We start from the raw sequence: 27998 nt of genomic DNA, 5'->3' as shown, positions 1-27998 counted from the left end.
AGATTCACTAAAGCTTTCATTCCAGTGGGTGGAAGGTATACTGTCCTGTATGTAGCTATTGCCGATGATGGGGAGGAATGTTCTGAACCAAACCAAACCTGACTTTGTGACATCTTTTCATGTTGATGTACTAATAATGATACAAACAACACCGGCATTTATTTAGCTTGTCACATGCAGTTGTGATTTTCTGTTCCACAATCAGACGGTTGTGACAACAATTAGTCTCCTCTAGGCGTACAGCTCTGTTCTTTGGATCTAAAATTGTGGCGGACCCGTGAATGGCATGGTCCAGGTTGGTTGCATGGCGCACTTTTGCAACAGAAAAGACTCGACTGGTGCCGAACCCCTCAGTGGAACTAAAGCTTAAAACTCCTAGGGTTTGGCTTCCTGAGAGAGGAATATTTATGGTGCTGGTCTACTTGTAGGAAACTTTTCCTGTAGGACCCTTGAAAGTAGTTGAATCACATTTTTTATAGAGAAAAAACCAGCAGACGTATGCTGACCTCTGACTCCGACAGAAAGACACTCAGCTCTGGTCCATCCTGACTCAGCAGATGGACCAGAGTCAGTGCTTTCGTTGAGTCCTACTTTCTAACTCAAAGAGCAGTATGGTCCAGATCCCTGGTGTTTTACCTGCAGGAGTATGAGTTGAGGCTCTGGGTTAAAAGTCACGTTTTCTGCTAGAATATGTTCCACACCATTCCTGCTTCAGTTGTCTCCAGCTTTGTAATCCAAAGACTGATAAGCGTGGGAGTTCTGGGTTTACGAAGAACCCTAGAACTTTTCTCTTGTGGAAACTTCTGGCAGATCTGATGCAGGACTAAAAGACTTGTCAAGCCCTCCACCCTCTCTTGTTGTTTTCCATCTGTTCTACTTCCTCATTGGCTGCTGCTCTGTCCCAGCAGCCAATAGGTGGTCATCCTTCCTTTGCCTTTGACATCGATGGTTCCTCTCAGCTCCAGGTGAAAACAGTTAAACTCCATCAGGATGTCTCGGGTTGCTGCAGACACATGGATCTTCAGTGCTGCAAGAACAAAAAAAATCTGTTACATTGCCAGCCATCAAAGTCAACACAAACATCGGCTGAAAGCAAGCCATTCATGCAACCATTAAACTTCGATCTTTTACTACTTTATAAAATGGAACGTGTGTTTCGTCAACTGTTCCTTTTGCATTCACTACCTTGTTCTGTTTCCTGTGCGGTTTTTGCATGATCTACTTAGGGGACTGTAGATAAAGTAATCTAGTAATCTAGTAATCCTGCCATAATCTGGCATACTTATGTTTATTGATGTTAGAATTAATAGAACTCCCACTGTCCTTATCAAATAAATGAATGAATAAACTCGACCTTACCTGACCTTTTCCAAGCTAACTTAACCTTAATCGACCTCCAGCATCACAGTTATCCATGCTTGTGATGGAAGACCTTTTCTCAGACATCTCAGTGTTTTAATGACTGCAGTAATTAAATTCTACTATCATAAAATGCTAATTGGTAGGACTGTTCTTAAAAGGAAGAACCAGCAGTTGGAGCCTGGATCACAAGTGAACCGGTCCATGAAGAACCTGTGCTGTAAGATCTTGTTTCTGACTTTGTGTTCAGCCCCATGGGCATCTGATGAGGTCGTGAAAGGGACTTTATAAATAAAGTTAAGCAAGGTTTAGAATCCTTAGGGAGATCTGCAGCTGCAGAGCAGCAGAGGTGTGGTTAGGAGTGGGATGAAACACTACCCAAGGTACCCAGGTAAGACTCCAATGACCAGAGAGACAGGACCCCAAAGACTCCTCAGGAGCATCTGGAGTTCTGAGCTCAAACCTTTAGGCTGTGAGCAGTCACCTTCTCCACTGGACTCCATACGGGATGACGTGTTGACAGTGTCACCAAAGAGACAGTACCGGGGCATCTTCAGACCCACAACACCTGCACACACCGGACCTGCGCGCACACACGAAAATAAATAAACACGTAATATAAACATGTTAATGTGCATGGATATGTATGGTTGTGGTTTTTATTTGTATATTTGTGTGCGTTGAGTGTGTGTGTGTTTCTTGACCAGTGTGTATTCCAATCCTAAGCTCCAGTTGCTGCTGTGGTCGGTGGCGGATCCTGAAGGTCCGGACAGCGTTCTGCAAGGTGAGTGCCATGCTGCCAATCTCTCTGCCATGTTGCTTCCCATTTCTCACTGGCAGTCCTGACACCACCATGTAGGCATCCCCAATGGTCTCCACCTGAGGGTGCCAAAGGACAATTACACCTGGTTGATATTTGCTGCTTAGACGGCAACACCACAGAGATGGTGCGAACCAACACAAACACAAAGACATGTGGAGCCCAACACAACCACATCAGCCAACTGGCAGCCATCTTTTGACTTTTGTCCTTGTGGCAACCCCAGAACCTGCTGGTGGACATAGGCGGTTGGGGATGCTGTCAAGCTGAAAAAAAAAGTCCTATTGAGCCTTTTTGGCCTGTGGGACACCAGAGGAAGCTGATGGGTCCACATCCAAGTGGAATGCAGCTTGGGTTGTCACACAGGCAAAAACCTGGTGTGGAAGGAGTTTGGTGAGACCATGCAGCAAGACTTCCGTAGGACTTCAAGGAGATTCTGGTCCACCATCTGGCATCTCAGGAGGGGAAATCAGTGTGGTACCAACAGTGCTTATAGTGGGGATGGTGTGCTGCTGACCTCTACTCACGACATGTGGATTGGTGGGCGGAGTCCTTTGAAGACCTCCTTAATTCCAACGGCATGTCTTCCAGTGAGGAAGCAGAGTCTGGAGACTTTGAGTTGAGCTGTTCATTCTCTGGGGTGGAGGTCAGATTGAGATCTGCCCAAAGTTTTTTGAGGCTCTGGATGTTGTGGGGCTGTGCTGGCTGATGCAGCTCTGCAGTATCACGTGGACATTGGGGCAGTTCCACTGGATTGGCAGACTGGGGTGGTGGTCCCCCTATTTAAAAAGGGGGACCACAGTGTGTGTTCCAACTACAGGGGATCACACTGCTGAGCCTCCCTGGTGAGGTCTATTCGGGGCTTCTGGAGAGGAGGGTCCGTCGGATTTGTCAAACCTCGGATTCAAGGGGTGCAATGTGGTTTTCGTCCTGGCCGTGGAGCAATGGACCAGCTCTATACCCTTAGGAGGTCCTGGAGGGTGTGTGGGAGTTCTACATGTGGATTTGGAGAAGGCATTTGACCACATCTCTCGGGGGCACCGTGGGGGGTTCTTCAGGAGTATGGGGTACCAAGCCCTCTGATACTGGCTGTTAGGTCCCTGTATGACTAGTGTCAGAGCTTGGTCTGCATTGCCGGCAGGAAATCGGGCTTGTTTCTTCTTCTTCACTACTAACCTAAACTCATGGTAGTTGAGTACACAGACACCATGAGATTTGGGGATCCCGGATGACATCAGGAAGTAGCCAGAAAATAATGCCTCATGTCTAGCTCAAAATGACGTTTCAACATTTTTTTTTGACATTTTGACTTTACGGGCTTGTTTTATTTTCCCTCCAACTTGGTGCCAATTCCATTTCTGTAACCCTTTCTTTGGATATTACTGTTACCTAGGAACCATTCAAGGATCAAACATTTTAGACTTTTTAGTAAAGAATTAATCATCACAGATATTTGTGTTCAAATAAATCAAACAGCAAAGATAAACGACAAACAGATCTCTTGATATTCTGGATGATTCTCAGTGTCTTATCGACCTTGAGCTTTTAGAAGTTATAACATTTTACCTTGTAAACATCAAAGTTATCGATAATGGCATCGAAGCAGGTGTACAGGTCATTGAGGAGAGTGACCACCTGCAGAAACAAGAGGGAACAGCGTTCAGCTCGTCATGATCTGTTGTTCAAAGTTAAACATTTTCAAGATAAAAACCCAGAGTATGATAAAATCCTATATGCATACATATGGTTTACTACAGCTGCCATCTTGGGTCTTGGTACCACTCTCCCTAAAGCCCATCAGTCTGTTGTTGAAAACGTTTACAGGATTTTATCTCCATGATGAATTGGGTGATGATCTAAGAACAAATCAGCATTTAAACCCAAACTGATTCTGAAACAACTGTCACAGTTAGGTTCTCTACTACCAGGATTTGACAGCAACAGTCAGGATTTTATCTATCAATAATCGAAGCTTCTGGCTTGAATCTCAGCAGAGGAGAAGCTAAAAATCCAATAAACATGTTCTGTTTTAAATGACCTAACAAGTGTCAGTAAACAGGAGCTTAATGTCAAATGGAACTTTAGATTTAGAAGATTGGAAATAGACTTCTCACCCAGGGTAACAGATTTTCAGTTTTTAGTGTTTAGAACTGTTTTATTAGAAAAACCATTAAGCAGCACAACGCTTAGCAAAAAGTAGTTTATCGTGTATCATGAATACACTCATTTTATACTAAAAATGAGACAGTGTACTTGACGTTTACTTTTAAAATACCTTATTTTCTATACTTATGAATAATATAGTGAAGTATACTTGTATTATAATAAAGATTATATGACTGAGTACATTAACAGTAAGACTTACACTTACTTGAATATTAAATCTTATCCATGTAACTGTCATGTCCTGTGTTCTCTGTGTCTGTTTAGGGCTTTAATTAGGGAATTTAATAATTTAGTACTCTCAGTTATCCTGTTTCCTCCCTGTGTTTCTGTTTATTTTAGTATCATAGCATACCCAGCTTCTTCATTTTATTCTGGCCTTTAGTTTCATTAGTAATCACCAATGGTGATCATCTTTTCCCACCCTTCCCAGTTTTATTCAAACGCTGTTAAGGTCACAACTCACTTTCAGTTCCTTGTGGTTTATTTGTATCTTTTTACCTCTTCCTTTTCTCTGGAATTTTTAATTACATTTTACACTTGGTCTATCTGGCTGCCTCCAGGATTTACCTGCATTTGGGTCCTCACCTCCAAAAATCCTAACTGACTTTCAACATTGTGTTGACAATTTCACATGCATTTTCCTTTCATAGTTTCAGAAAAATGATTGAGGCTCTTTGATTTTGAAATGCATAGGTAATTGGATATGTATTGTTTGTTCTGTCTGTCCATTCGTGTGTCCATCCATCCATCTTCATCCACTTTTTCAGGATCAGGTTGCGGAAGCAGAAGCCTAAGCAGAGAGGCCCAGACTTCCCTCTCCCCGGCCACTTGGGCCAGCTTCTCCAGTGGAATCCCAAGGCGTTCCCTGGCCAGGTGAGAGACATAGTCCCTCCAGCGTGTCCTGGGTAATCCTTTACGTTTCCTCCCTGTTTGACGTGCCCATAAAACCGTCACCAGGGAGTTGACCAGGAGGCATCCCAACCAGGAGCCCAAACCACCTCAACTGGATGTTTGCCATGTTTTAAAATGTTATATAAATATATAAGTTGTTTCTACATATGCTTGTCATTTCATAAATACTTTGCAGTGTAGCATGTGTGACAGTGTGAGTGCCCTGTCACAGTGTCCCGATTGATCATGCGCCCTGGATACTTGGCCAAGGGGATGTCCCTTTGGTTGACTGGTTAGCACACATGACTCTCACCCGGGAGTCTGGGGATCAATCACCGCCCGGGCCCTCATTTCTACACCTTGCCACACATGCATACTGTATGAGGATGCATATATGAGTATAATTCAATTATATTAAAAATATGCTACAAGTAATGTGCTAAGCAAACTTACAAGTATGATTGTATTAAAACAAGTAAACTATTAACAGAGCAAAAAAGCAGTACATTTCGGTAATATAAGTTCTTAAAAGTGTATTTAAAGTGTACTTAAACTATAATGTTGACTAAAGTATATAGGGCAATGGCAGTAGGCCTACACAGAATAGAGTAAATGAGAATTACAAGTATATACATAGTATGGATTAATGTATCAATGAGTGTGCTTGCTATGTACTTGAATGTGTACTTTTGTTGTGTACTTTAGTTCTTTATTTTTTCTTGGTTTTAAACTAGATACTTTCTGTGAAGCACTTTGGTCAGCTCAGCTGTTGTTAAATGTGCAATTACAAATAAACTTGAGACATTGACTTTTGTTCAATTAAAATGACTTTTTATAAGTAAACTTTAAGTATGTTTCATTTAACTTAAAATGTTCTTAAAATAGTAAAGTTTCTAGTATTTTACAAGTACGTGGTCCATATATACTTGCTAACTTTCCTTTATCCTTAAGCATACTTGATAAAATAAACTTCAAGTATACCACGTTTTCTTAAGTCTCCCCGTCTCCCCAGACCTCATGAGGGTGTGTGCCCCAACACAAGATGGCAGCAATGTTGACGCATGCCTAAAAGTTCCACACCTGCCTTTAAACTGCTGAAGAGTGAAACCAAAACATCATAAAAGTTATAAATTAAACAGCAGAATAAGTAAATAAATAATAATAAAAACTTGGTAAGTTTCTTATTACTGTACTTCCTATCATTTAGCTAGGGTAAGCTACAGATTCTTTTACTTCCGGTTTTTGTGCTAGGGTAAGGTAACAGTTTATCTCTACTTTTGGTCATTGTGCTAGGGTAATCTAACCAGAGACAGTGACCTCCATGGGCGTGCTCTCTGCAGACAGGTTGGTGAAGCCCACAATATCACTGAAGTATATAGTGACGGAGTCAAAGGCTTCTGCCTGAACTGTCTCTCCCTGTTTCAGCTGCTCCGCCACGGAGCTGCAAAATACAAGGAGACACTGAACCTGAGACCTGTGGTACTGTCTGTGGTAACATTTGTAGTACTGTGGTAGTGCTATTAGTACGCACTGTGGTAGGATCTGATACAGCAGAGCCTCAGCCTTGCGTTTCTCCTCGTTGTAAGCTTCTGTCCGTTCCTCCACCAGTTCCTCCAGGTTGTTTGCGTACTGCTCCATGCGGGACAGCAGGTTGTCCAGGATGTTGCTTCTGGACTCCCTGATTACAGAAGTTGTATTTCATATGCAGTGCTACACAGGCAAGAGGTACATGTTGGGTTACTTCATGCTCCGTTAACTGTAGCCAGCTTTGACAATGATTTCAAACAGTTTAGAGCACAGGTGACTTCCTGTCAGTGATTTCTGCTGTCAGGTGCCTCTGTTCTCCCAACCCCCTGAACTACCCACTAAATGACAACCATGATGACTGCAGAAGAACTCAGTTCAGACCAGAGTCTGGAAGTTTGTCTTGCATGGAGCAGGAGCACACCCTGATGTGTTATAGCTGTTGGCTCTTACTTGTTGTGTTTGCGAAGCAGCAAGTGAATGTGGTTAAAGTCAGGCCTCTCAGTTGGCTCCTCGGCCCAGCAGCGCTGCATCAGCTGACCCAGCTCAGGACTGTGAATTTGAGGGTCCACAACTGGTCTCAGGCAGGGCCACTCACCCAGAATCACACGGTCCACGACTTCTGCAGAGACACAGGCAGAGACACCAGACAGTTGTTCATTTGAGATGATCTCAAAGGGAATAAATCAATGTTCATTCCTGAGAAACAGCAAAAAGAATCATAAATTGTCAAAACACAAGACGGCTACTGCTGAAGAACCATGAAGGTCCATCTGAGCCCAACACAGGAGCTTCCAGGGAACACCCCTTCTCCTGGAGTACAACTGGAGCAGGTCGGAGATGCATAGAGACCCTCTGTAGGGCCAGTCACTGCTGATGGCTTAGAAATCTTTTTTCCCATTTCAGCCCTGTCTTTTAGTGAGATGCCTGATGGTTGAAAAATACCTTCTTTCACCTGAGAGGTAGATGAAGCCAAGGTTAATAAGGTCAGCTCTTTCTGCTCCCCTGCAAGACAGGTGAGTTTAGGTTCTCCGTGTCTTCATTCACCCCATCACATCAATGTTTTCATTCACACTCGTAGCAAAGGTTTTGTTACAAAAACCTGATAAACCTTGGACATACTCTTTAGCTTCTCCCCTTTGGAGTGTTAGGGATAGGTTAACCTTCTCCTCACAAGCTTTACTTCAGACAACTTGCTATAGTGTTCATGTGGTGAGTTATTTTTAGATAATGTCAGAAAAAAACCTTACATCCCAAGAAACATTTGTAGTTATACTGATGGATACTACTGGGTCTGACCTTTAGGACTTAGCAAGTTCCCCCCCAGGTAGAAGGCGCCCCGCCGTAACGCCACCTCCTGGAGAATGATCCCAAAGCTGTATACATCTCCTTTTTGGGTTCCCTGAAGAGGAGGAGACTCCAGACGAAGCAGCTCTGGAGCCATGCACAACCTCTCTGTAGATAAAAGTACCAAACCAGCTTTTAGATGAATAAGCAATGATGAAGATGGAGGATGGACAGCTGGGACTCACGGGCATAGTAGGCATGGGCATCACTTGAGTTGGTCTCTGATCGAAAACTAGACAACCCGTAGTCGGTGATTTTCAGGACAAAGCGCTTGTCCACAACACAGTTTGAAGATTTGAGTTTACCATGAGACAAGATGACACTGTTGTGGAGAAACACCATGCCCTAGAGGTGCGGAGAGAGATAGAACCTGAACATCTGTCCCAGCAGGACGCAGACACAACGTAAAAATGGACGTGTACCTTCACAATGTCATTAATGAGAGAATATTTAAACATCCAGTCCAGAGTGATGCTGTCATTCTCCAGGATGTCCTGTGGACATAGAGACATGAGAAATAGTCTCATATCAGGCAAAGAGACAGGTGTTGGACAGGTGACTGTACCTGCAGACTGCCTCTGGGGCAGTACTCTGTGATGATGCAGACATTAGGGGGGTCGATGCAGGCTCCAATGAACCTGGTCAGGTGCTCGTTCTGAACATCTCGCATCTGAATTTAAAAAATGTTAACTCAAAGATGTTCTGAAATGTTCCAGAGCAGAAGGTTCCTTGAGCTGTTCCAACACAACCAGAACATCACACATTCTGAACTGACTTGAGACACTTGAATGTTGACTGGAGTTCTATTATATTCTGATGTGGAACGTTCCTTCCTGTTTGGGTCCAAATGTCTGTTCCTTGGAAACATTTCAGGGTTGTTTATCTGCGCTTTATGCCCCCCCCCCCCTTTACTTACGTGCTTCAGCTCAAACAGAGTCTTCCTGTTGAGCTCGATCCGTTTGCAGTTTGTGTATTTAATGGCCACAATGTTTCCCTGAAAGAGAGCAGGCGTGATCACAGAGCTGCTGTAACCAGTAGAACCTGCACTAAAACTCACTCAGATCATCATCAGTTCGGGCCACAGTCCAATCAGAACAGGACCATCATGTCATTATAAAGTCACTCTAGTTTCCAGAGTATCACACGGGTGCCATCAGACAGACTGAAACTAGTTGGACCTCGGCCTGGTTCTGCAACTGGTTCCAATAAAAGGTTTTACAGGAACCAAACAGGGCCAGGCTGCATTAAAATGCAACAACAGATTCGTCACCAAAAGTTTTATAAATTAAAAATTGTTTTAGGCCACAAACCCCCCATTTTAGTCGTGGTTCTGATTAGACTGGATGGACTCCTAACAGAACCAGGTTCTGCTGGTTACTGAGAATAGTAAAAATGGTAAATAGCCTGTATTTGATATAGTGCCTTCTAGAGTCCTGGAACCCCCCAAAGCGCTTTACAACACAATCAGTCATTCACCCATTCACACACACATTCACACACTGGTGGGGATGAGCTACGATGTAGCCACAGCTGCCCTGAGGCGCACTGACAGAGGCGAGGCTGCCGAGCACTGGCGCCACCGGTCCCTCCGACCACCACCAGCAGGCAACGTGGGTTAAGTGTCTTGCCCAAGGACACAACGACAGCGACAGACTGAGCGGGGCTCGAACCTGCAACCTTCCGATTACGGGGCGAGCACTTAACTCCTGTGCCACCGTCGCCCCAACCATCTGACTATCCATTGCCACTCAGCTGACTCCCAACCTTTAACCCCTCACCGGCACTCACCTTGTAATATCCAGTCTTTGCAAACACCCGCAGGTTTCCATCTCCGGTGAGCAGGGAGCCAAAATTGGATCCCCTCTGAGCAGAAAAGGGATCCGGCCAGAGAACCCAGAGTTAGCAGGACAATGGAGGTCATTTCTCATTAAACTGGGGTTCAGATGTGAGGAAGACTCACTGAGCTAACCCTACCTCATAACTTGGAATAGATTTATTTGGGTTCTGTAAGGATTATCAGATTTTTGGTTGTCGTTTCAAACCTTCTTTCTTTTCCTCGGACATCTAAGTTTGGCTTAGCTGACTTGTTTTTCTCATGGTCCTGGTCAGAACCTTGAATGTAGAACTGCATTGAGACTGGGATCCCACACAAATAGGTGGTTGTAAGACTGATTCTGGTGGGAGCGGGCAGCTATAAACAGATGGCAGGTGCCACCATTGGTGGTTGGATGGAAAGCACTGATGAAGTTGATGATAAAATTAAGACTAGAGAGAAAAATCTAAAGAAACTGGCAGAAAATCGGATATATGGAAACTCATGTTACTCCAAACAAAAAATAAATATTAACCAGATTTTATGGTACATCTTTTTTAATTAATGAATAGGTCTGCGGGTGGAGGCAATGTGGGAAACAGATACTGCACTAGTGTGCAGCAATGGTCAGAAATTAGCGAGAAGAGAGTTTAAAATGTAATCTTGGATATGGCTCTGGTTGGATGCTCTCTAGAACCACCATTTGAACACTTCTAAAACAATGTCTTATTGATTTGTTTTCACTAACTGATTCTTTTTGTCACTTATCTATGAATCAGGTGAATAGATAAATTAGTGTATGTGCACTTGCACACTTACCAGTGACAGTGTGATCCGGCTGCTGCTGTGCAACACTTTGTCCAGGTTGCTGATCTGGATGTCCTCCCAGGAAATCCTCCAGAGCTGTGCCACCAACTCCTTCTCCAGCTTCATCCTCCTACACCCAAAAACACTTTTCAGTATTCAAACTGCACCAGAACTATCAAGACCAGATCAGAAATCAGGCAGTGGGATCCCTGATCAACAACCAAAACCCCTCGTTCTTAATCCTTAACCCCTCTCTTATGAGTTTCAGGTCCGGGTCTGTTATGACTTTCTCTAAGATGTCATTAATTCATCATGTTTATTTAATAGGGGCAGATACAAGAACACAGACAAACTTAAGGCGTGGCCCCATTTTTGTAGCAAACGCTTTTAGCCATAGCTAATTTGCAGCATTTGTCCTTAGATGGGCTTTTAAAACATTGTAAAAAAAAAAAAAAAAAAACCAGAAGACAAAATAGAAACATTAAATAAAGAGTTCACTAAATGCTGTTATATTAAGTTATGACAACCAGTTTTGTGTCACACACATAGGTGCAGTTTTGACTACAGAAGTGGCGGTGGGGTGGGGGTGGGGGGGTGCACAACTGGCATGAGGACTGGGAGGGATCTTTACAGTAAGTACACAAAAATATACTTAGTAATATGTAATGGGAAACAGGCTTCACCACAAGCGATTGTTTTCTGCTTGGTCCTAGTGCTCACCCAGTGTCTATTTATTATAGCGTAATATAGTTTTTGGATGGTAAAAAGTGCAGGAGACAAAAATTGACTATGGAAAATGTGGGGGGGGGGACAAGTCCAATAGGTGGGGTGGTAGGGTTTGGGACTCTCCACAAGTCAGTGAATGTAGCCGCGATAAGCGGCACTCGTCACCTCAGTCTGGACAGGGGCGAGAGGTCGTTGGGTTTAGAGGGCACAGTGACTCCTGCAACGATTCAGCGGCCTTCACTGCTCGCAGTCCCGCCCAGGCTGGGATAGGGAGACAGAGTTGCCATGGCGACGGCAGCATTCCACATTTCTTGGGGGGGGGGGGGGGGGGGGGGGGGCAGTCTTGGGACACCCTAGCTGGGTCAACATAAGAATCATGAGTGCTGTCAAACATCTCCACTACAGTAAAATGAAGGTTCAAATGAAGCCGCCCCAGTTTGACATTCCCGGGGGATTTTTTCTGATCATTCCAAATTTAAAGTCAGTACGTTTGTGAGTGATGGTGGTCACATGATCATGTTGCAACTCTCACCTGTAGATAAAGACAGCTGTGGCCAGGGCCATGGTGAGGATGAAAAAGATCACGGTGAAGGCCATCTGGTGGATGGTGATGGTTTCTGACAGAGACATGGAATGCGATCAGAACATCCAGAACATGATTAAAGTTGCGGCTTATCTCTGCTTCACTAACTCGTACGACATATAGGGTTGTCATTCTTGAAGCCACAGTTTGGAACATCATGAGGAACCTGTCCACCCAGCCAGTTTAAAACTGTTCCAGGAACAGCTGTCAGCTTTTCTTCAGAGCTGCTGTAAACCAGAGCGATCTGCAGGAAGAGACACAAACAAACAAACAAACAAACAAACAAGAACCCTCCAATGGGTCAGATCTGTTTTGTTCCCGCAGCCAGGTTTAAAATGTGAACTAGAAACTCCAGTCCACCACGATACCAGGAAGACTCAGACATCGGAAGCCTTAGCTGTAAAACCTGGAACAAGCCAGATCTGTTTCCAGGATGGGTGGAAAACAAAAACAAAAACAAACGCTTCAGGCCTAAAAACTCTTAACCAGGAACTAAAACACTTCCTTCTTCCTCACAGCCATTTGGGACTCAGCTGATAGGAGCTGAAATTGTGATTCTTGTAGAACACAGTTGAGACTCTGACCTTCTGCTGGTACCAAAGAAACTAAAGATTATTTTTAAACAGGCTCTGTTTTTTAATAAGCACAATTTAGGCTCATCCCTTGAGTTAAGGTTAGTGTTAAGGAACTTTTTCTGTCTGAAGAATTCAGAAGTCAGAGTAAAAATGCATTCTTCTGAGAATGGTCACCTCATGTCACCACAAGGTTTGTTTTAAGCTCCTGGAAAGTTTTGGGACTGACTAAGTTCTGTAGAGGGTGTTCTCACCTGATAGGTGCTGCTGTTGGTGTCCACCAGGTCCCACAAAGCAAAGTCTATCTCTCTGTCCCCATTTTCATCCAGGTGAACCATCCCTGTCACACCTGAAAGAGAACGATCATAGGACTGATGAGACCACAGCAGACCCATCCAGACCCAAATGACCGAGCAAATATGCCCGTTTGGGCCCACCATGGGCTTTTGTGAGCTGTGTCTGGGCTAGTGTGGGCAGGGCAAACCCACATTTACCCCCGAGTTCACCCACAAGGTTCTTGGTTTATGGTTGCATGAATGGGGCCCTGTCACGATGTAAGCCAGGAGGAGGTTAGGACCCAAGATGCAGAACCAGGATGACACAAGGCAGGAGTAGTAGAGAAACGTAAAATATTTTATTAGGAATAATCGTCCAAAGTAAAATTCAAAGGGCAGGTGGCCAAAAACCTAAATCCAAAAATCCTAATGCACAAACCTAGAGACCAAGAGCTCCTTTAAAGAGCAAAACCCAGAGACATCCAAATACCTAGAGACCAGGAGAGGGAAACGAGACAACGCTAACACAAACAATGGACTGACAACACATGCAGACAGGGTTATATACACAGAGGGAAACAGGTGACAGGTGTGTGGGGAGTGAGATCAGAAGGGATCAGGTGAGACTAATTAACTAAGTGGGGAAAACTGACTAGGTAAAACTAATCTACAGAGAACTAAAGATAAGTGAACTCCTAAACCTGAAAACTAGACACCAGAAGAAAAACACTAACAGGGATGGGATAACTAAATCTGAAATCACTAAAGGGGAACCTGAGGGAAACCTGGAGGGAGCTGGAGACCTAAAGGGGCACGGAAACCTAAGGAGAACACCTAAGGGGAAAACCTGGAGTGAGCAGGGGAACGCAAGGAGACACATAAGGGGAACCTAGAGATGGCTGGAGAACACAAGGAGACACATGAGGGGGATGCAGGACGCAGAACATGACAGGCCCATACAGGTGCTGGCCAGTAAATTAGAATATCATCAAAAGGTTGAAAATATTTCAGTAATTCCATTCAAAACGTGAAACTTGTACATTATATTCATGCAATGCACACAGACCAATGTATTTCCGATGTTCATTACGTTTAATTTTGATATTTATAGGTGACAACCAATGAAAACATCAAATCTGGTATCTCAGAAAATTAGAATATTCTAAAGGCCAATGAAAAAATGTTTGTTTCTCTAATGTTGGCCAACTGAAAAGAATGAACATGAAAAGAATGTGCATGTATAGCACTCAATACTTAGTCGGGGCTCCTTTTGCCTCAATAACTGCAGTAATGCGGCGTGGCATGGACTCGATCAGTCTGTGGCACTGCTCAGGTGTTATGAGAGCCCAGGTTGCTCTGATAGTCGTCTTCAGCTCCTCTGCATTGTTGGGTCTAGCGTATTGCATCCTCCGCTTCACAATACCCCATAGATTTTCTATGGGGTTAAGGTCAGGCGAGTTTGCTGGCCAATCAAGGACAGGGATACCATGGTCCTTGAACCAGGTGCTGGTGGTTTTGGCACTGTGTGCAGGTGCCAAGTCCTGTTGAAAGGTGAAGTCTGCATCCCCATAAAGTTGGTCAGCAGCAGGAAGCATGAAGTGCTCTAAAACTTCCTAGTAGACGGCTGCATTGACCCTGGACCTCAGGAAACAGAGTGGGCCAACACCGGCAGATGACATGGCACCCCACACCATCACTGACGGTGGAAACTTTACACTGGACCTCATGCAACGTGGATTCTGTGCTTCTCCGCTCTTCCTCCAGACTCTGGGTCCTTGATTTCCAAAGGAAATGCAGAACTTGCTTTCATCAGAAAACATAACTTTGGACCACTCAGCATCAGTCCAGTCCTTTTTGTCCTTGGCCCAGGCGAGACGCTTCTTGCGCTGTTTCATGTTCAAGAGTGGCTTGACACACGGAATGCGACACCTGAATCCCATGTCTTTCATGAGTCTCCTCGTGGTGGTTCTTGAAGCGCTGACTCCAGCTGCAGTCCACTCTTTGTGGATCTCCCCCACATTTTTGAATGGGTTTGTCGTCACAATTCTCTGCAGGGTGCGATTATCCCTAGAGCTTGTACACTTTTTTCTACCACATTTTTTCCGTCCCTTCGCCTGTCTGTTAATGTGCTTGGACACAGAGCTCTGCGAACAGCCAGCTTCTTTAGCAATCACCTTTTGTGTCTTGCCCTCCTTGTGCAAGGTGTCAATGATTGTCTTTTGGACAGCTGTTAAGTCAGAAGTCTTCCCCATGATTGTGGTGCCTTCAAAACAAGACTGAGGGACCTTTTAAAGGCCTTTGCAGGTGTTTTGAGTAAATCAGCTGATTAGAGTGGCAGCAGGTGTCTTCTATACAGTAGTCAGCCTTTTCAGAATATTCTAATTTTTTGAGATACCAAATTTGGAGTTTTCATTAGTTGTCACTTATGAATATCAAATTTAAATGTAATGAACATTGGAAATACATTGGTCTGTGTGCATTGCATGAATATAATGTACAAGTTTCACGTTTTGAATGGAATTACTGAAATATTTTCAACCTTTTGATGATATTCTAATTTACTGGCCAGCACCTGTATATGTTTTCCCACATGGGTCCCTATTAGATTTAGTTAAGGGCAACCCACAGATGAATCTGCCCAAATCCATCCCATGCTGAGACCTTGTGGGGTCTCAGACATAACAGTGTCTGGATTCAAACAAAAGACTATTTGATTTGGACCTGGACTGAGCTGTAGCGCCCATAGGACCTATTGATCCTGTAGGAGACGTTGACCTGGTTAGGGACTGGATATTATTAACAATGAAAGCTGACTGACCATGAAAGGTTCGGTTCCACATCTTTTTGGTGATGATGCTTCCTGGTGGACGGCCTTTGGACATCATCATGGTCTCATTCAGAACTTGAATGTAGAGCATTAGACCATCATAGAATCCTCCAGCAATGATGTTCATCTGGAAAACAGAGGCAGGAGGTTAAAGAGGTCTCACATCAGTTTGAGGTGCAGCTAGTTGGTTTTGCTCAACTCTAATAAATTACCACATGCCTAAATCAAAAATACAGGAGGTTCTTGTGTTTCTGGTATTCTTCCCTGACTCATCTTTGGAGTTTGGAGCCTTTTTCTGCCTCGGTAAAAAAAAAAACAGTCTCTTACAGATCTTCAGAACATCTGGAGAGCTGTTGGCCTTCTACCAATGCGACACATCATACCATCAGCAAGGAGGTATCTTTTGTGATCCTCAGCCTATGATCAGTGATTTTATTAATGTTATTGTTTTTTTTAAATTGGTGAATCTGTAACGGCTCATGAGGAGGGACACACTTTAGGTCTGTGGGTGGTACAGAAACCTGTAAACCCACCTGTTTCTCTGGCCTGCTTCTTGTCACTGTTTCAGTGCCATGTTCTAGAGTCAAACCCTCTGTAACCATGTTCAGACTGCACATGAGAACTCATAAAAATAGTCTCTATGTTTGAGATGTCATGGTGACAGTGATAGTTTTGGTGCCGCATTTAACCATTGCACCAGTGTCCTTAATAATATAGCTTTCTTATGCACAAAATGTGGTCTGTAACTTGCAAAACTGTCTATGCAAACTTTGTGATGAAAGTGAAATGGTAAAATGTGCCATTTTGGAGACAAGAAAACTGGAATTTTCAGACTTGCAGACACACAAACGTTCACACAGACAAAACCAGCAGTCCTTAGAACAACATTGAAAACCTGAATAATGCAGTGAAAGACAGGAAGAGATTTGGTGTGAGAAATGAAGCAGAAAATGGGATTCAATGGGGACAGATGGTTTTCTGTGGCAACACCTGAAGGGAAAAGCCAAAAGGCAAACAAGTTCAACCTAAAATGTAATGGTTGTTGTAATGCTTGAAAAGAAACATGTTAAAAAGAACAGAAATTAACCTAACCCATTATTTAAATGAAAAAGTATTATTTTACAGTGAAATAATCACAAAATCATCTAATGTCTCAATTAAGTGGGAAGGAAGGTCAAAGTGAAACAAATTTCCTTCTCAGCTGGCTGGGTGATTGTCAGTTTTTTTCCATTCAAAAAGCTAAAGAGGGACGTAGGCTTTGTTTACAATTTGTGAATTGTGTAATTATATTGCAGAGTCTGCACTGGAATTTGTAATTCAACACTGGCAAGAAACAGGAGCAACCCAGAAGTAATTTCTTGTAACTCTAAGAAGGTTTTCCTCTAATATCAGGTAAAAAAGACTTGAGATTAATACTGAGCTAACATTGAGCTAACAATGCGAACGTAGAATTAGAAAGTAATAATCAGCTCTAGCTACTATTTTAGTCACCAACAACACAGGGGCAGCAGTAGCTCAGGTGGTAGAGCGGGTTGCCTCATGATCGGAGGGTCATGGGTTCGATTCCAGTTCCCGCCAGTGGTATTCTGCTGTTGTGTCCTTGGGCAAGACACTTCACCCAACTTGCCTGTGTTAGTGGAGGTCAGAGGGGCTGACAGCGCCAAATGGCAGCCTCGCCTCTGTCAGACCTCCCCAGGCTGGCTGTGGCTACAAGTAGCTTACCATCACTAGCAGTGTGTGAATGTGAGAGTGTGTGAAAGCGTCTTTGGGTGTCTAGAAAAGCACTATATAAGTTCAATGCATTATTATTATTATTATTATTATTATTATTATTAATAACATCACTGTGAAATGTATTTATCTACTTATCAACTTAAACCTGGGCCACACCGGAGATGTATACATCAAAACACAATGGTAAGTCTGATCACGTATAAACAATAGATTCCCTTCCCGCTGTCTGTTCCCAACCTCGCGTGATGTTGTGACTATAGCGCGACTTTCCAAGAAGCGCTCAGCAGCACGGCGTGTCCTGTGTGACCACTTGACTTCTCAAAATCTCGGGCGCGACGCTCTGCGGCGCATCCGCCTCCGGTGTGTCCCAGGCTTAACTGTGTATGACTCGTCTTCACTTTTCATCTAGAATCTTCTGGATCTGAGCAGTAGGCAACAGCCACGAAACTGTCAGGACGACAGTGAGAAAGTGTTATGTTCTGAACACTAGGGGTAAAACAGGCTAATACTGAGTGCAGAAAAAAAGTGAGAAAAATGCAAGATGGATCCTGAGCATGAATGTTCTAGCCAAGAAATCTAGACAGACAGGAGCTGAAACAAAATGATTTTGCTCTGCATGTCAGTCTAGCCACGCTCCATAGGAACATCAGCAGACCTACCATTGGCCTGAGCAGTATTGTTTATGGTAGTCACAGCACTTTATCTGTTTGCTGGGCTGGATGATGCAACAGAGCAGAACAACTAAGATGGCGACAGCTTGCTTGAAACTGCTTTTGCATCACTTTTGGACTATGTAGACTTGGACTTTTCCTGGAGTCAAGAGCAGATACCAGTACTTAAGGTCTTTATTTAGAAAAGGGATGTATTTGCAGCTTCCTGACAGTATATGGTGGACTGTCCTGTTGACTGACAGTCATAGCGGTGAGTATGTCACATTGTTTGTTTTTAAAAAGCATGCAGAGACTGTTTGAAAGACATCCGTAGATTATATCCCTTGACTGAGCTTTCTCTGTGGGTTGTGGCCAGACTATATATTCTTATAATAGGATGGCTTGCCAGGCTGTGAATGGTACTCTTCTGTAATGAAGTTCCATATGGATAAAGTGCTGCTCCATGCTTCATACCTACTACAAAACATAGCAGCTTGTCAGAGCCTGGGCTATGGTGAGCCACAGTACCCAAATTTGACTGCAGGATGTCATTCATGCTAGCCTAACAAGCCATCCTATATATGAAAATATATACCATACCATACCATACCATACCATACCACCTTTTTTTCTATAGCACATTTCAAAAACGACATGTGAGCCGACCAAAGTGCTGCAGAAACAATCATAAAACAACATCACAATACAGATAAGAACAATCAGTAAAAATACAATAAAAGCACAATGAAGGAGTCATTGTCCAAAAGCCAATTTGTAAACGTTAGTCTTCAGCCAAGAGTTAAAAACAGCAACGGATGAAGACTGCCTAATAGAAAGGGGTAGTGCATTCCAAAACACTGGGTCAATATACACAAAAGCTCACTCAGATGACCTCAGTGAGCAAGCTGGTACATAAGGTGTAAGCAGATCTGATAAAGAGGTTGGAGCGAGACCATTTAAGGCCTTAAACACAGAATTTGAAATCTCACCCTGAATGTTACTGGAAGCCAATGTAAATGCTCCAGAACCGGGGTGATGTGACTGCATCTATTTGTGTTTCTTAGGAACCTTGCTGCAGCATTCTGTACTAACTGCAGCCGGTTCAAGGCTGAAACCGTAGTACCAGTGAGAAGTGCATTAGCATAGTCCAGGCGGGAGGTGATGAAGGCATGAATAACAGATTTCAGATGTGATCGTTTCAGTATATAGTCTGGCCAAGACCCATAGACAGAGCTCGCTTGTGGGGCAGAATCTACAGCTGTCTCTCAAATGATTTCAACATGCCTTTGGACAATGAACTACTCAATGCTATGGATGCCAGTCAACGGGGCAGTCCACCATACTCTGTCAAAGAAGACGCAAACACAGTCAATATTAGTCAATAAGACCTCCGCTTGTCTCACCAGAGAGTCTTCCACGCTGTAGTTGAACATTTGACGGGCATCCATCTTTAGCTGGGACACAAATTGTCGGTACTCTGGATTCAAAGGTTCTCTATACGTCAGGATTTTCACACACTGGAAACCAAAGAAAAACACAAATCAACCTGCTGAACTCTGACCTTAAAACACACTGTTTCTTTATTTTAACTGTGAACCAGATAAAAAAAAAAGTACAACAAAATTACAATAAGGAAAATTTTTCTGATCCAGACTGCTTAGTGGTGCAGTTGGCAGCTCTGTTGCCTTGCAGCAAGAAGGTTACAAGTTTCAGTCCTGCCTGAGTGGCCTTTCTGAGCTGATTTAGTATTTACTCCCACATGTGGGCTACCACCATTGCAATCATGTCTTTGTTCAACAATAGTATATTCACTTCGGCTTGTGTTTTTTTTTTCAAAAGCATTAACTGAATAACAAAAACATGAACCATTACAGTAAACCACTCATAACCTGCATTACAAGCAGGCAGGTGCAGATAAACTGAAAGGACATACTCAGCTTACTTTGTTTTTTTTTCAGTGTAGGGCTGCATAGTATAGCATAGCATAGCATAGTTTATTTACAGTATATAGCACATTTAAAACGCAGCATGGGAGCTGCCCAAATTGCTGCACAGGCTAAAACAAAACACAACCATTCGAAAGAACTAAAACAGAGGATAAAAAATCCCAATCAAAAGCAGATAAAACATGATGAATACTAAGAACACATTAAAACAATGATACAATAAAACACTAAAACGAGTCACTGTCTAAAACCCAAAGCGTAAAAGTGGGTCTTTAAACGAGATTTAAAAACCGCCAGAGATGGAGCCTGCCGAACTCCAGTGGGCAATGAGTTCCATAGCTTTGGGGCAGCATGGACAAATGCTCGTTCACCCCTCGATTTGAATCGCATCTGCGGCGTGCACAGCAGCACAAGGTCAGCCGACCTCAATGTGCGCGTAGGCACATATGGAGTGAGCAGGTCAGAGAGATAGGGATGTGCCAGGTCATTGAGAGCTTTAAATAAAAAGGTCAGTAACTTAAACTGCACTCTGAAAATGACAGGGAGCCAGTGAAGATGTTCCAGGACAGGGGTAATATGGCTACGTCGGTGTGTACTCGTCGAGAACCTGGCAGCAGTGTTCTGGACGACCTGCAGCCGATTCAGGGCGGATACCGGAACACCAACGAGGAGGGCGTTTGCGTAGTCCAAGCGAGAGGTGATGAAGGCATGGATGACTGACTCCAAATGCCTCCGTTTCAGGATTCGTCTGAGGCGAGTAAGGCGGCGAAGCTGATAAAAGCAAGACCTCACTACGGAGTTTATCTGTGGGACCATTGTGAGTCCAGCATCCAGCTTGACCCTGAGACTTGTCACACACTGTTTGGGGTTGAGGGTTAAAAGGTCACAAACAGGGTGAGAGCCATGGTGGTTGCAGGGGTCAAGAACAATAAACTCAGACTTCTTTTCGTTTAACTTTAAGAAGTTGGATGTCAGCCAGCCCTTCACGTCATCTAAACATGCAGCCAATTTCAAGCCCGCATTCTTCTCATCCATTTCTTCGTATAGTTGACAGTCATCAGCGTAAATGTGATAGCTCAGGCCATGCTGATTCAGGATATTGCCCAGAGGCAGAAGGTAGATAGAAAATAGCCCGGGCAGCACACTGGTGGAATAAATCCGGGGAATCTCCTCTATCCAGTGAGGTTGGGGTTTTGCATAAGGCAAGGCAAGTGTAGGGTTTGGTAAATTGAGGGCTTTAAGAGCTCAATATATATTATCTCTACTTATGACCATTAAGCTGTGATACTCTATATAAATATAGAATATCAACCTGTTTGGTCTTGTGTATTTAATCAGAAGATTCTAGGATTCTTTGTTTTATTCAGGTATTGTAAACACTTTGTTTTATTCAGAAAAGATTCAGGTTTGTAAAAGTAAGAATTTAATTCACAAACAATTAAAACATGACAGGTTAACTAATATGTACTGTGATGGATGAATCTAGAAGGAGCAGGTGTAGTGTATGGTGCCTATGTGTGAATTCGATGTTAACAGAACTTCCGTATCTAGGAGAGCTGAGTTCTGGGTGTAAAAGAATTTGGTTTGCATTAAGCTAAGAAGTTGATTATTATCAAAAGGCATCAGACGCTATCTGTGTGTCTACTTCACCCGTTCTCGGAGACCCTCTTTGTGGATCCGAAGGTCAGAGAGGTCGGATGTCCTCTGGCACCCAGGTCCAGTAGATTGACCACAGCACCGACTTCTCCAGTCCAGAGATGTTTCGGGTCACGACAGATGGATGGAACCGCGCGTCAGACGGACTCTTAAGGAGTCGAAACAATATCAGCTTGTTCTGCAGGAACCGTTTGCTGTATCAGCTTTGTAGGTGCAAAAAGATTTAGACGGCGTGTCAAGCTTTGATGGGTTAGAGAGGTTTTGCTTCAGTTGTCCTTTGTTTGAATTTTATTGTGTTTTAAATGTTCAAACATGTGAGACAGTTTCAGAAGCTTCCTTCAAATCTAAGTGTACCTGAAAGGCCTCCTTGGCAACATGGTCATCCTTGTCTCCACGGGCCCAAGGTTGCTTCTGCCTTGAGTTCAGGCTATCAGCAAACAGATCCATGTAGAAGAAGACATATTGCTCATGTGGAAGGTTGGCCCGCCAGAAGTGGATCATCAGTTTCCTGAAGACATCCGGAGAGCAGCACACGAACATCACTGAAGGGAAGAAGACAGGAGATTACATTCAAAAGAAATGAAGACACAGCAAATGCCAGTATGGACATCTGTCCCCTGTCTGGACCATTATGGACCAGTCTCCTGTCTTGACCAGTAGGGACACCTGTCCCCTGTCTACACCATTATGGACCACAGTCTCCTGTCTGGACCAGTATGGACTGTCCCCTGTCTGGACTATTTTGGACCACAGTCTCGTGTCTGGATTAGTCTGGACCCTGGTCCCTTGTCTAGACCATTATGGACACCTGTCCCCTGTCTGGACCATTATGGACACCTGTCCCGTCTGGACCATTATGGACTAGTCTCCTGTCTTGACCAGTAGGGACACCTGTCCCCTGTCTACACCATTATGGACCACAGTCTGTTGGCTGGATTAGTATGGACACCTGTCCCCACTGTGGACCATTATGGACCGCAGTCTCCTGTCTGGACCAGTGTGGACACCTCTCCCCTGTCTGGACCATTTTGGACCACAGTCTGTTGGCTGGATTAGTATGGACACCTGTCCCCACTGTGGACCATTATGGACCGCAGTCTCCTGTCTGGACCAGTGTGGACACCTCTCCCCTGTCTGGACCATTTTGGACCACAGTCTGTTGGCTGGATTAGTATGGACACCTGTCCCCACTGTGGACCATTATGGACCACAGTCTTCTGTCTCGACCAGTAGGGACACCTGTCCCCTGTCTGGACCATTATGGACCACAGTCTTCTGTCTCGACCAGTAGGGACACCTGTCCCCTGTCTAGACCATTATGGACCACAGTCTTCTGTCTTGACCAATAGGGACACCTGTCCCCTGTCTGGACCATTATGGACCACACCACAGTCTCCTGTCTGTATTAGTATGGACATCTGTCCCCTGTCTGGACCAAAAATGAACACCATTCCCCTATTTGGAACCGTCGGGACCCTGGTCCCCTGTCTGGACCATTATGGACACCTGTCCCTACCTCACACAGAACTGACACTGATGCATAAAGCAGTAGCTCAGGACCGGGTTGTCCATCAATCGGAGGGTTGTAGAAACAATCCTGGCTCCTGACGGAGAATTCTGCTGTTGTGTCCTTGGGCAAGACACCTCACCTGTCTTGCCTGCTGGTGGTGGTCAGGACCGGTGGCACCTGTGCTTGGCAGCCTCGCCTCCGTCAGTGAGCCCCAGGGCAGTTGTGTCTACAATGGGCTGTAGCTTATCACAATCAGTGTGTGAATGTGTGTGTGAATGGATGAATGATACACTGTAGTGTAAAGCGCTTTGGAGTCCTCTCTGAAAGGTGCTATAAGTGTGGGTCATTTATCATTCATTATCTTTTAAAGGATTCCTGCTGTGAGGAGTCTAACAAGATTGCCCTGCAGGGTGGATTAAATTCCTTAGACTGGAGCATTCTATCTTCTACCTTTTCTTAAATCTGTTTCAACTCAGTTCTGAAGGACCCATGGAGCGGGCCTCCTTCCCCTGTGACGCTTGGAGGTTCAAGTTTATTCCAACTAAGCACGTCCACCACTGTCTGAAACATATTCCAGCTGATAGTTAACTGCAGCCAGATGGGAGGAACAGCGGCAGCTAGGAGGAAAACAGACCTGAAGCACGATCTGCTATAAACTATGTTCCAGGATGAGCTCAGCTACGCAGCTTTTCCAAACTCCACTATGTCCCAAGAGTCTGGAGAAAGGAAGCCAGCAGAGAGAGAGTGGTCTGGTCGAGCTGCATGCTGGTACTGAGAGATCCTCAGGTCCATTTCCTGTTTTATGAAGAGGAATGTTGGTTCTGTTCTTCTCAATTTTAATTGGAAAACCCAGAGTCAGAAGTTCTGAACTGAACTTCTGGATTCATGGATCCAATTTGTGATGTGGTTCTGACTCATGTATCAGCACTCCTGTCTGACGTGTTTAACAGACCCGACCCGATTTACCTCAGAACCAGAGAAGTGGTTCCTGCAGTCTTCGCCTGATGGCACAGAATCAACACCTCAGACTGTGATTTAAAGGTCAGAGACAGAGTTAGGGTTGATTAAAAAAGACAAAAGACAGACAGATGAAGTAAAAGTGGCAGGAATTTCCTCTGGATCTGATAGGAACCAAGACCCAAACAGTCAGGGTTCTGGTTCTGTGAAGGTCTGGTTGGGATGTCTGCTGGTTCTCCCTGTGCAGTGGCCCCTGATGATGATGATGATGATAAAGAGGGGTTGCTGGTTTTAAATCCTCAGCTCAGCAAAGTGAGCTGATGATGAAATGAAGGTTTTATTTCTTGCTTCCTGTTCTAACAGGAAATTCTAACAGCAACTGCCTCCATCTACTGATCAAACTGTGTTTTGTGTCTTTATGTCGTCTTCCTCGCGGTTGTTCCTTGATGGGATTTGCCTTAGATCTGGTTAATGTTTCTGCTTCGTCACGACCTGATGGACTACTTCCTGCCAGCAGATCTGATCTTATCCTGAGCTTGCTGTCAGCTGCAGACGCATCGATCGGGCTCAGGTTTCTGTCTGCTGCACTGATGTGGAGGAGGAGGAGGAGGTGCTGAAGCTAGCAGCCAGGAGCTGATGTCTGAGATAATCACACAAAGGACTCCGAATCGGATCAGAACATATTCTGGATCAGTGTAATCAGAAGAACCAGACAAACATCTTCCAGATAGCTTCACCGGTTTAACTTGTTTGTGATCTGGTCAGAAAAACGATGATTAATGTTTGTGGACATAATAGCTGAGTCACTGTGAGGAGGTCCTGGAGGTTTGCTGTTCAGGAACTGAGCCTCCTTAGCTGACGAGTTCAAGCTGTGACTTCTGGAGAACAAAGTCACAAAACATACCTATAAAACACAATCCTACAGAAATACTCTGATTACTCTGCAGAAATACTGTTTTTGCTGCTGCAGAAGTAATAGCTTTTGTCAGATTTTAACTGAATGAATTCAGCTGTTTCCAGCTTTTAGTAACTTTTATTTATCTTACAATAAAACCTGAGCTACACACACATACGTACGCATGCACGTGCGCACGCACACACACACACACACACATTAGTAAGCATTACAATCTGGTATCACAGCAGGTCCACCCAACAACAGACTAATCAGAACTCAATATAACTCAGGCATTTGAATAATCCATGAATTTTCAATCCGATAGTTGAATCATCTCCTATCAGCTTTTTGGTTTCCATGGTAGCATTCTCAGTGTGAAGTTTAATTCGGACACAAAACAAGAGTAGATCCAACACTATGCTGAAACTTCTCAATATCTGTAAGCTCAAGCTGCATGAAGTCACATCAGCTTCCTGCCACACAATATCTGTTATTTGAGTGGAAGGTCCTGTGATTGGACAGTAGTGTGAATTTCCAACCTCTGTCTGTGGATGTGAGACTCACCACGGCCATTATTCTGGATGTCGGCAAGGATCTGGGAGTAATTGATGGCCGGTTTGTTCTCCTCGAACACGCTGTCCTGAGTGCTGATGTTGATCCTCTTCAGTTCCATGTACAGACCCTCCATAGCAAAGTAGCATGGCCGATCATCTGCCTTGTTATCGCTAAACATCAGCATCACATGTTCTTGCCACCCAAAGTGCTCACAGATCTTCAGCGCAAACCTGCCCAGCTTCTTGTGGGTGGGGCCTGTGTTGGTGATGGACAGGTAGATGCCCCCATCAAAAGCTGTGGCTGGAGCACCTGCTGTGATCATGGGCACATCCCAGTGGGTGGTGAATAATCCCACTGGTGAAGATGTGTAGGAGCAGCCGGGCCCAATGAAGGCCCATGGGTCGTATGCAAGCTTCAGATCCACCGCCATGAGCGGCGCCACAGACTCAGAGCAGATCCTGTGCTCATTCTCGCTGTTCTTGAAGGCATAGGAGAGATGATGGTTGGGCAGCAGAGTAGGATCAGAGTTTACAGTTCTGACAGCCCGGTCCAGGGCAGGGCCAACACGAGGCCACGCCCATGCATAATCCACATTAGTCTGTGGCAGAATAAAAGCCAGTGTGATGTTATGATGTTTTCCAAGGTCATGATGATCTCTGTGGTGATGGCTCACTCCATGATGCTGAGCCTCTTGCCCAGCCACTAACTGTAGGTCCAACAGAGCTAACAGAACCAGCAGGAGAGTCCAGGCCTCCATGCAGCAGAACGTTTCTGCCCGGCAGGTCATCACCTTTTAACTGTTGGTGAATTACTCCCAACCTGCAGAAAGTCAGAGACACCTGGTGACAAAAACAGTTCCAACATCTGTTTTAAGAGTCACATCCTCCTCAGAGATGCTGAGCTTCATTATTCCTTGCTGACACATATAAACCATATCAGATTTCACCAGCTACGCCATCAGCTACCGGTTTACCTCTGGCACCTTTCTGTCCCATTTCCTCTGGATGGTGTTAACTTGTCCTAATGTGAGGAACCTTGTTCTGGACCAGGAATAATTCACAACACTATCAAAATTCAAAGGACTTTTTCTTTCACCTGTTCCCAACAAAACTAAAAGTCTGCCAAACTGACCTAAAGTCGAGTGATGTTCTGCTGTTAAGTCTTCTGTTCATGTTTCAGCTTACAACATTGTGGAGATACTGTCCTCAGATCAGGACAAAGACTTGTAATCTAAAGTACTTCAAGTGGTTGGTAAACATTAGAAAAGTGCTCCACAAATACAATCCATTTATCAGTTTTAAACTTCTGATTCCAGATCAGACTAAAGACAGAGATTGTCCTGAGCTGCTTATTAGTTCCTGATTAGGAGGAAAACAGAGATCAGATCCATCTGATAGATGTGATCAAATGTGAAAAAAGCAACAAACATTCAGGTTAACAATTCAGCTGCAATTTTTCACTATTGGGCATCCATACCTGACTGAGGTGGCAGACAAGAGCCCTGTTTATTCAGTACAGGTGAATCTACCGGAGCAGATCTTCTCCATGCTGCAGGAAATCCCAGAAACTCTCCCAAAATGTTTCATGTGCCAGTAAAGGTCCGCTCTGAGTTTCCTTCTCAAAATATGAACATCAGAGATAACCACTGGTCACAAATCAGAGGCCCGTCACATGTATGGAGGGTGGGCATGGTCCGCAATCACCGGCGCTCAAAATCTGTTAAATGTGACCAACCGTCAGAGAGCTAGGAGATGCTCTGCCTGCAGGAAGGTGGGGGGCAGGAAGAGGGAGCAAGAGAGGAGAGAGGGGAAAGGCAGAGGAGAGAGGAGGGAGGGATTAGAGAGGGAAGGGGTGGGGTGGAGGAGCTGGTGAGAGGAGGGACAAGAGGTGGGGGGTGGGGTGCGGGCTGTCCAATCTAGTCAGGGGTCCCTTGGTGCCCCAGGATGAGACTGAGCTCCAGACCCACTGAGCAGGAGCTCCAAGAGAGGTGAAACTGGACCCTTGGCTTGCTGCTTGGCGCCTCCTCGTGGTCCAAAAGAACAGCAATTTAAAGTTAGAATGACACCGTGTGGCTCCGAGCAATAAATAACCCACTTGAGCTTCATGATCAGTCACACATACAGGCGAGTAGGTCAAAGGTTTGTGCTGCCAGGTGAGCGTCGAGAGTTGCCAGTTGGCCGTGTCCTTAGGCAGGAAACTTCACCAGCAGAACTGTTCTGTTCATCAGATTAAACCAGACCTGTCCTGGTTCAGACTGGATTAAGCCAGATCTGGTATACTGAGATTTTTTTTATTCCATTAAAATTCTACTCCAGCTCTTCCTTCTCTTTTATGGTGGTCCTCTTCCTCAGACAGCTCCATCCTTCATCAAACAGCTGCACC

At 44.5% G+C, this 27998-nt stretch overlaps 1 protein-coding gene across 5 annotated transcripts; it reads right to left on the bottom strand.

Moving 5' to 3' along the window:
* Window positions 1-749: 749 nt before the first annotated feature.
* On the bottom strand, window positions 750-27262 carry npr1b (natriuretic peptide receptor 1b). Of its 5 annotated transcripts, none has more exons than XM_054740683.2 (22): window positions 27093-27262; window positions 25626-26435; window positions 22051-22238; window positions 19498-19611; window positions 15702-15837; window positions 12863-12957; window positions 12145-12280; window positions 11986-12070; window positions 10740-10857; window positions 9896-9970; window positions 9024-9101; window positions 8673-8777; window positions 8530-8601; window positions 8293-8452; window positions 8060-8215; window positions 7214-7382; window positions 6768-6914; window positions 6554-6677; window positions 3746-3814; window positions 2064-2238; window positions 1844-1942; window positions 750-1027 (listed from the first exon to the last, which is right to left on the bottom strand). In XM_054740683.2, exons 2-22 carry the CDS (start codon window positions 26401-26403, stop codon window positions 882-884), a joined length of 3225 nt encoding a protein of 1074 aa, XP_054596658.2. In that variant the 5' UTR covers window positions 26404-26435; window positions 27093-27262; the 3' UTR covers window positions 750-881. The 5 variants fall into 5 exon arrangements, 4 of the variants coding, with proteins under 4 accessions (XP_054596658.2, XP_015805041.3, XP_054596660.2 ...); XM_015949555.3 differs by having other exon boundaries at window positions 12151-12280; XR_011520515.1 differs by lacking the exons at window positions 750-1027; window positions 6554-6677.
* Between the last annotated feature and the right edge of the window lie 736 nt (window positions 27263-27998).

This window comes from Nothobranchius furzeri, chromosome 5 (genome assembly GCF_043380555.1).
Source record: "Nothobranchius furzeri strain GRZ-AD chromosome 5, NfurGRZ-RIMD1, whole genome shotgun sequence".
Lineage (NCBI taxonomy): Eukaryota > Metazoa > Chordata > Actinopteri > Cyprinodontiformes > Nothobranchiidae > Nothobranchius > Nothobranchius furzeri.
This window is presented reverse-complemented; position numbering and strand designations above follow the sequence as displayed.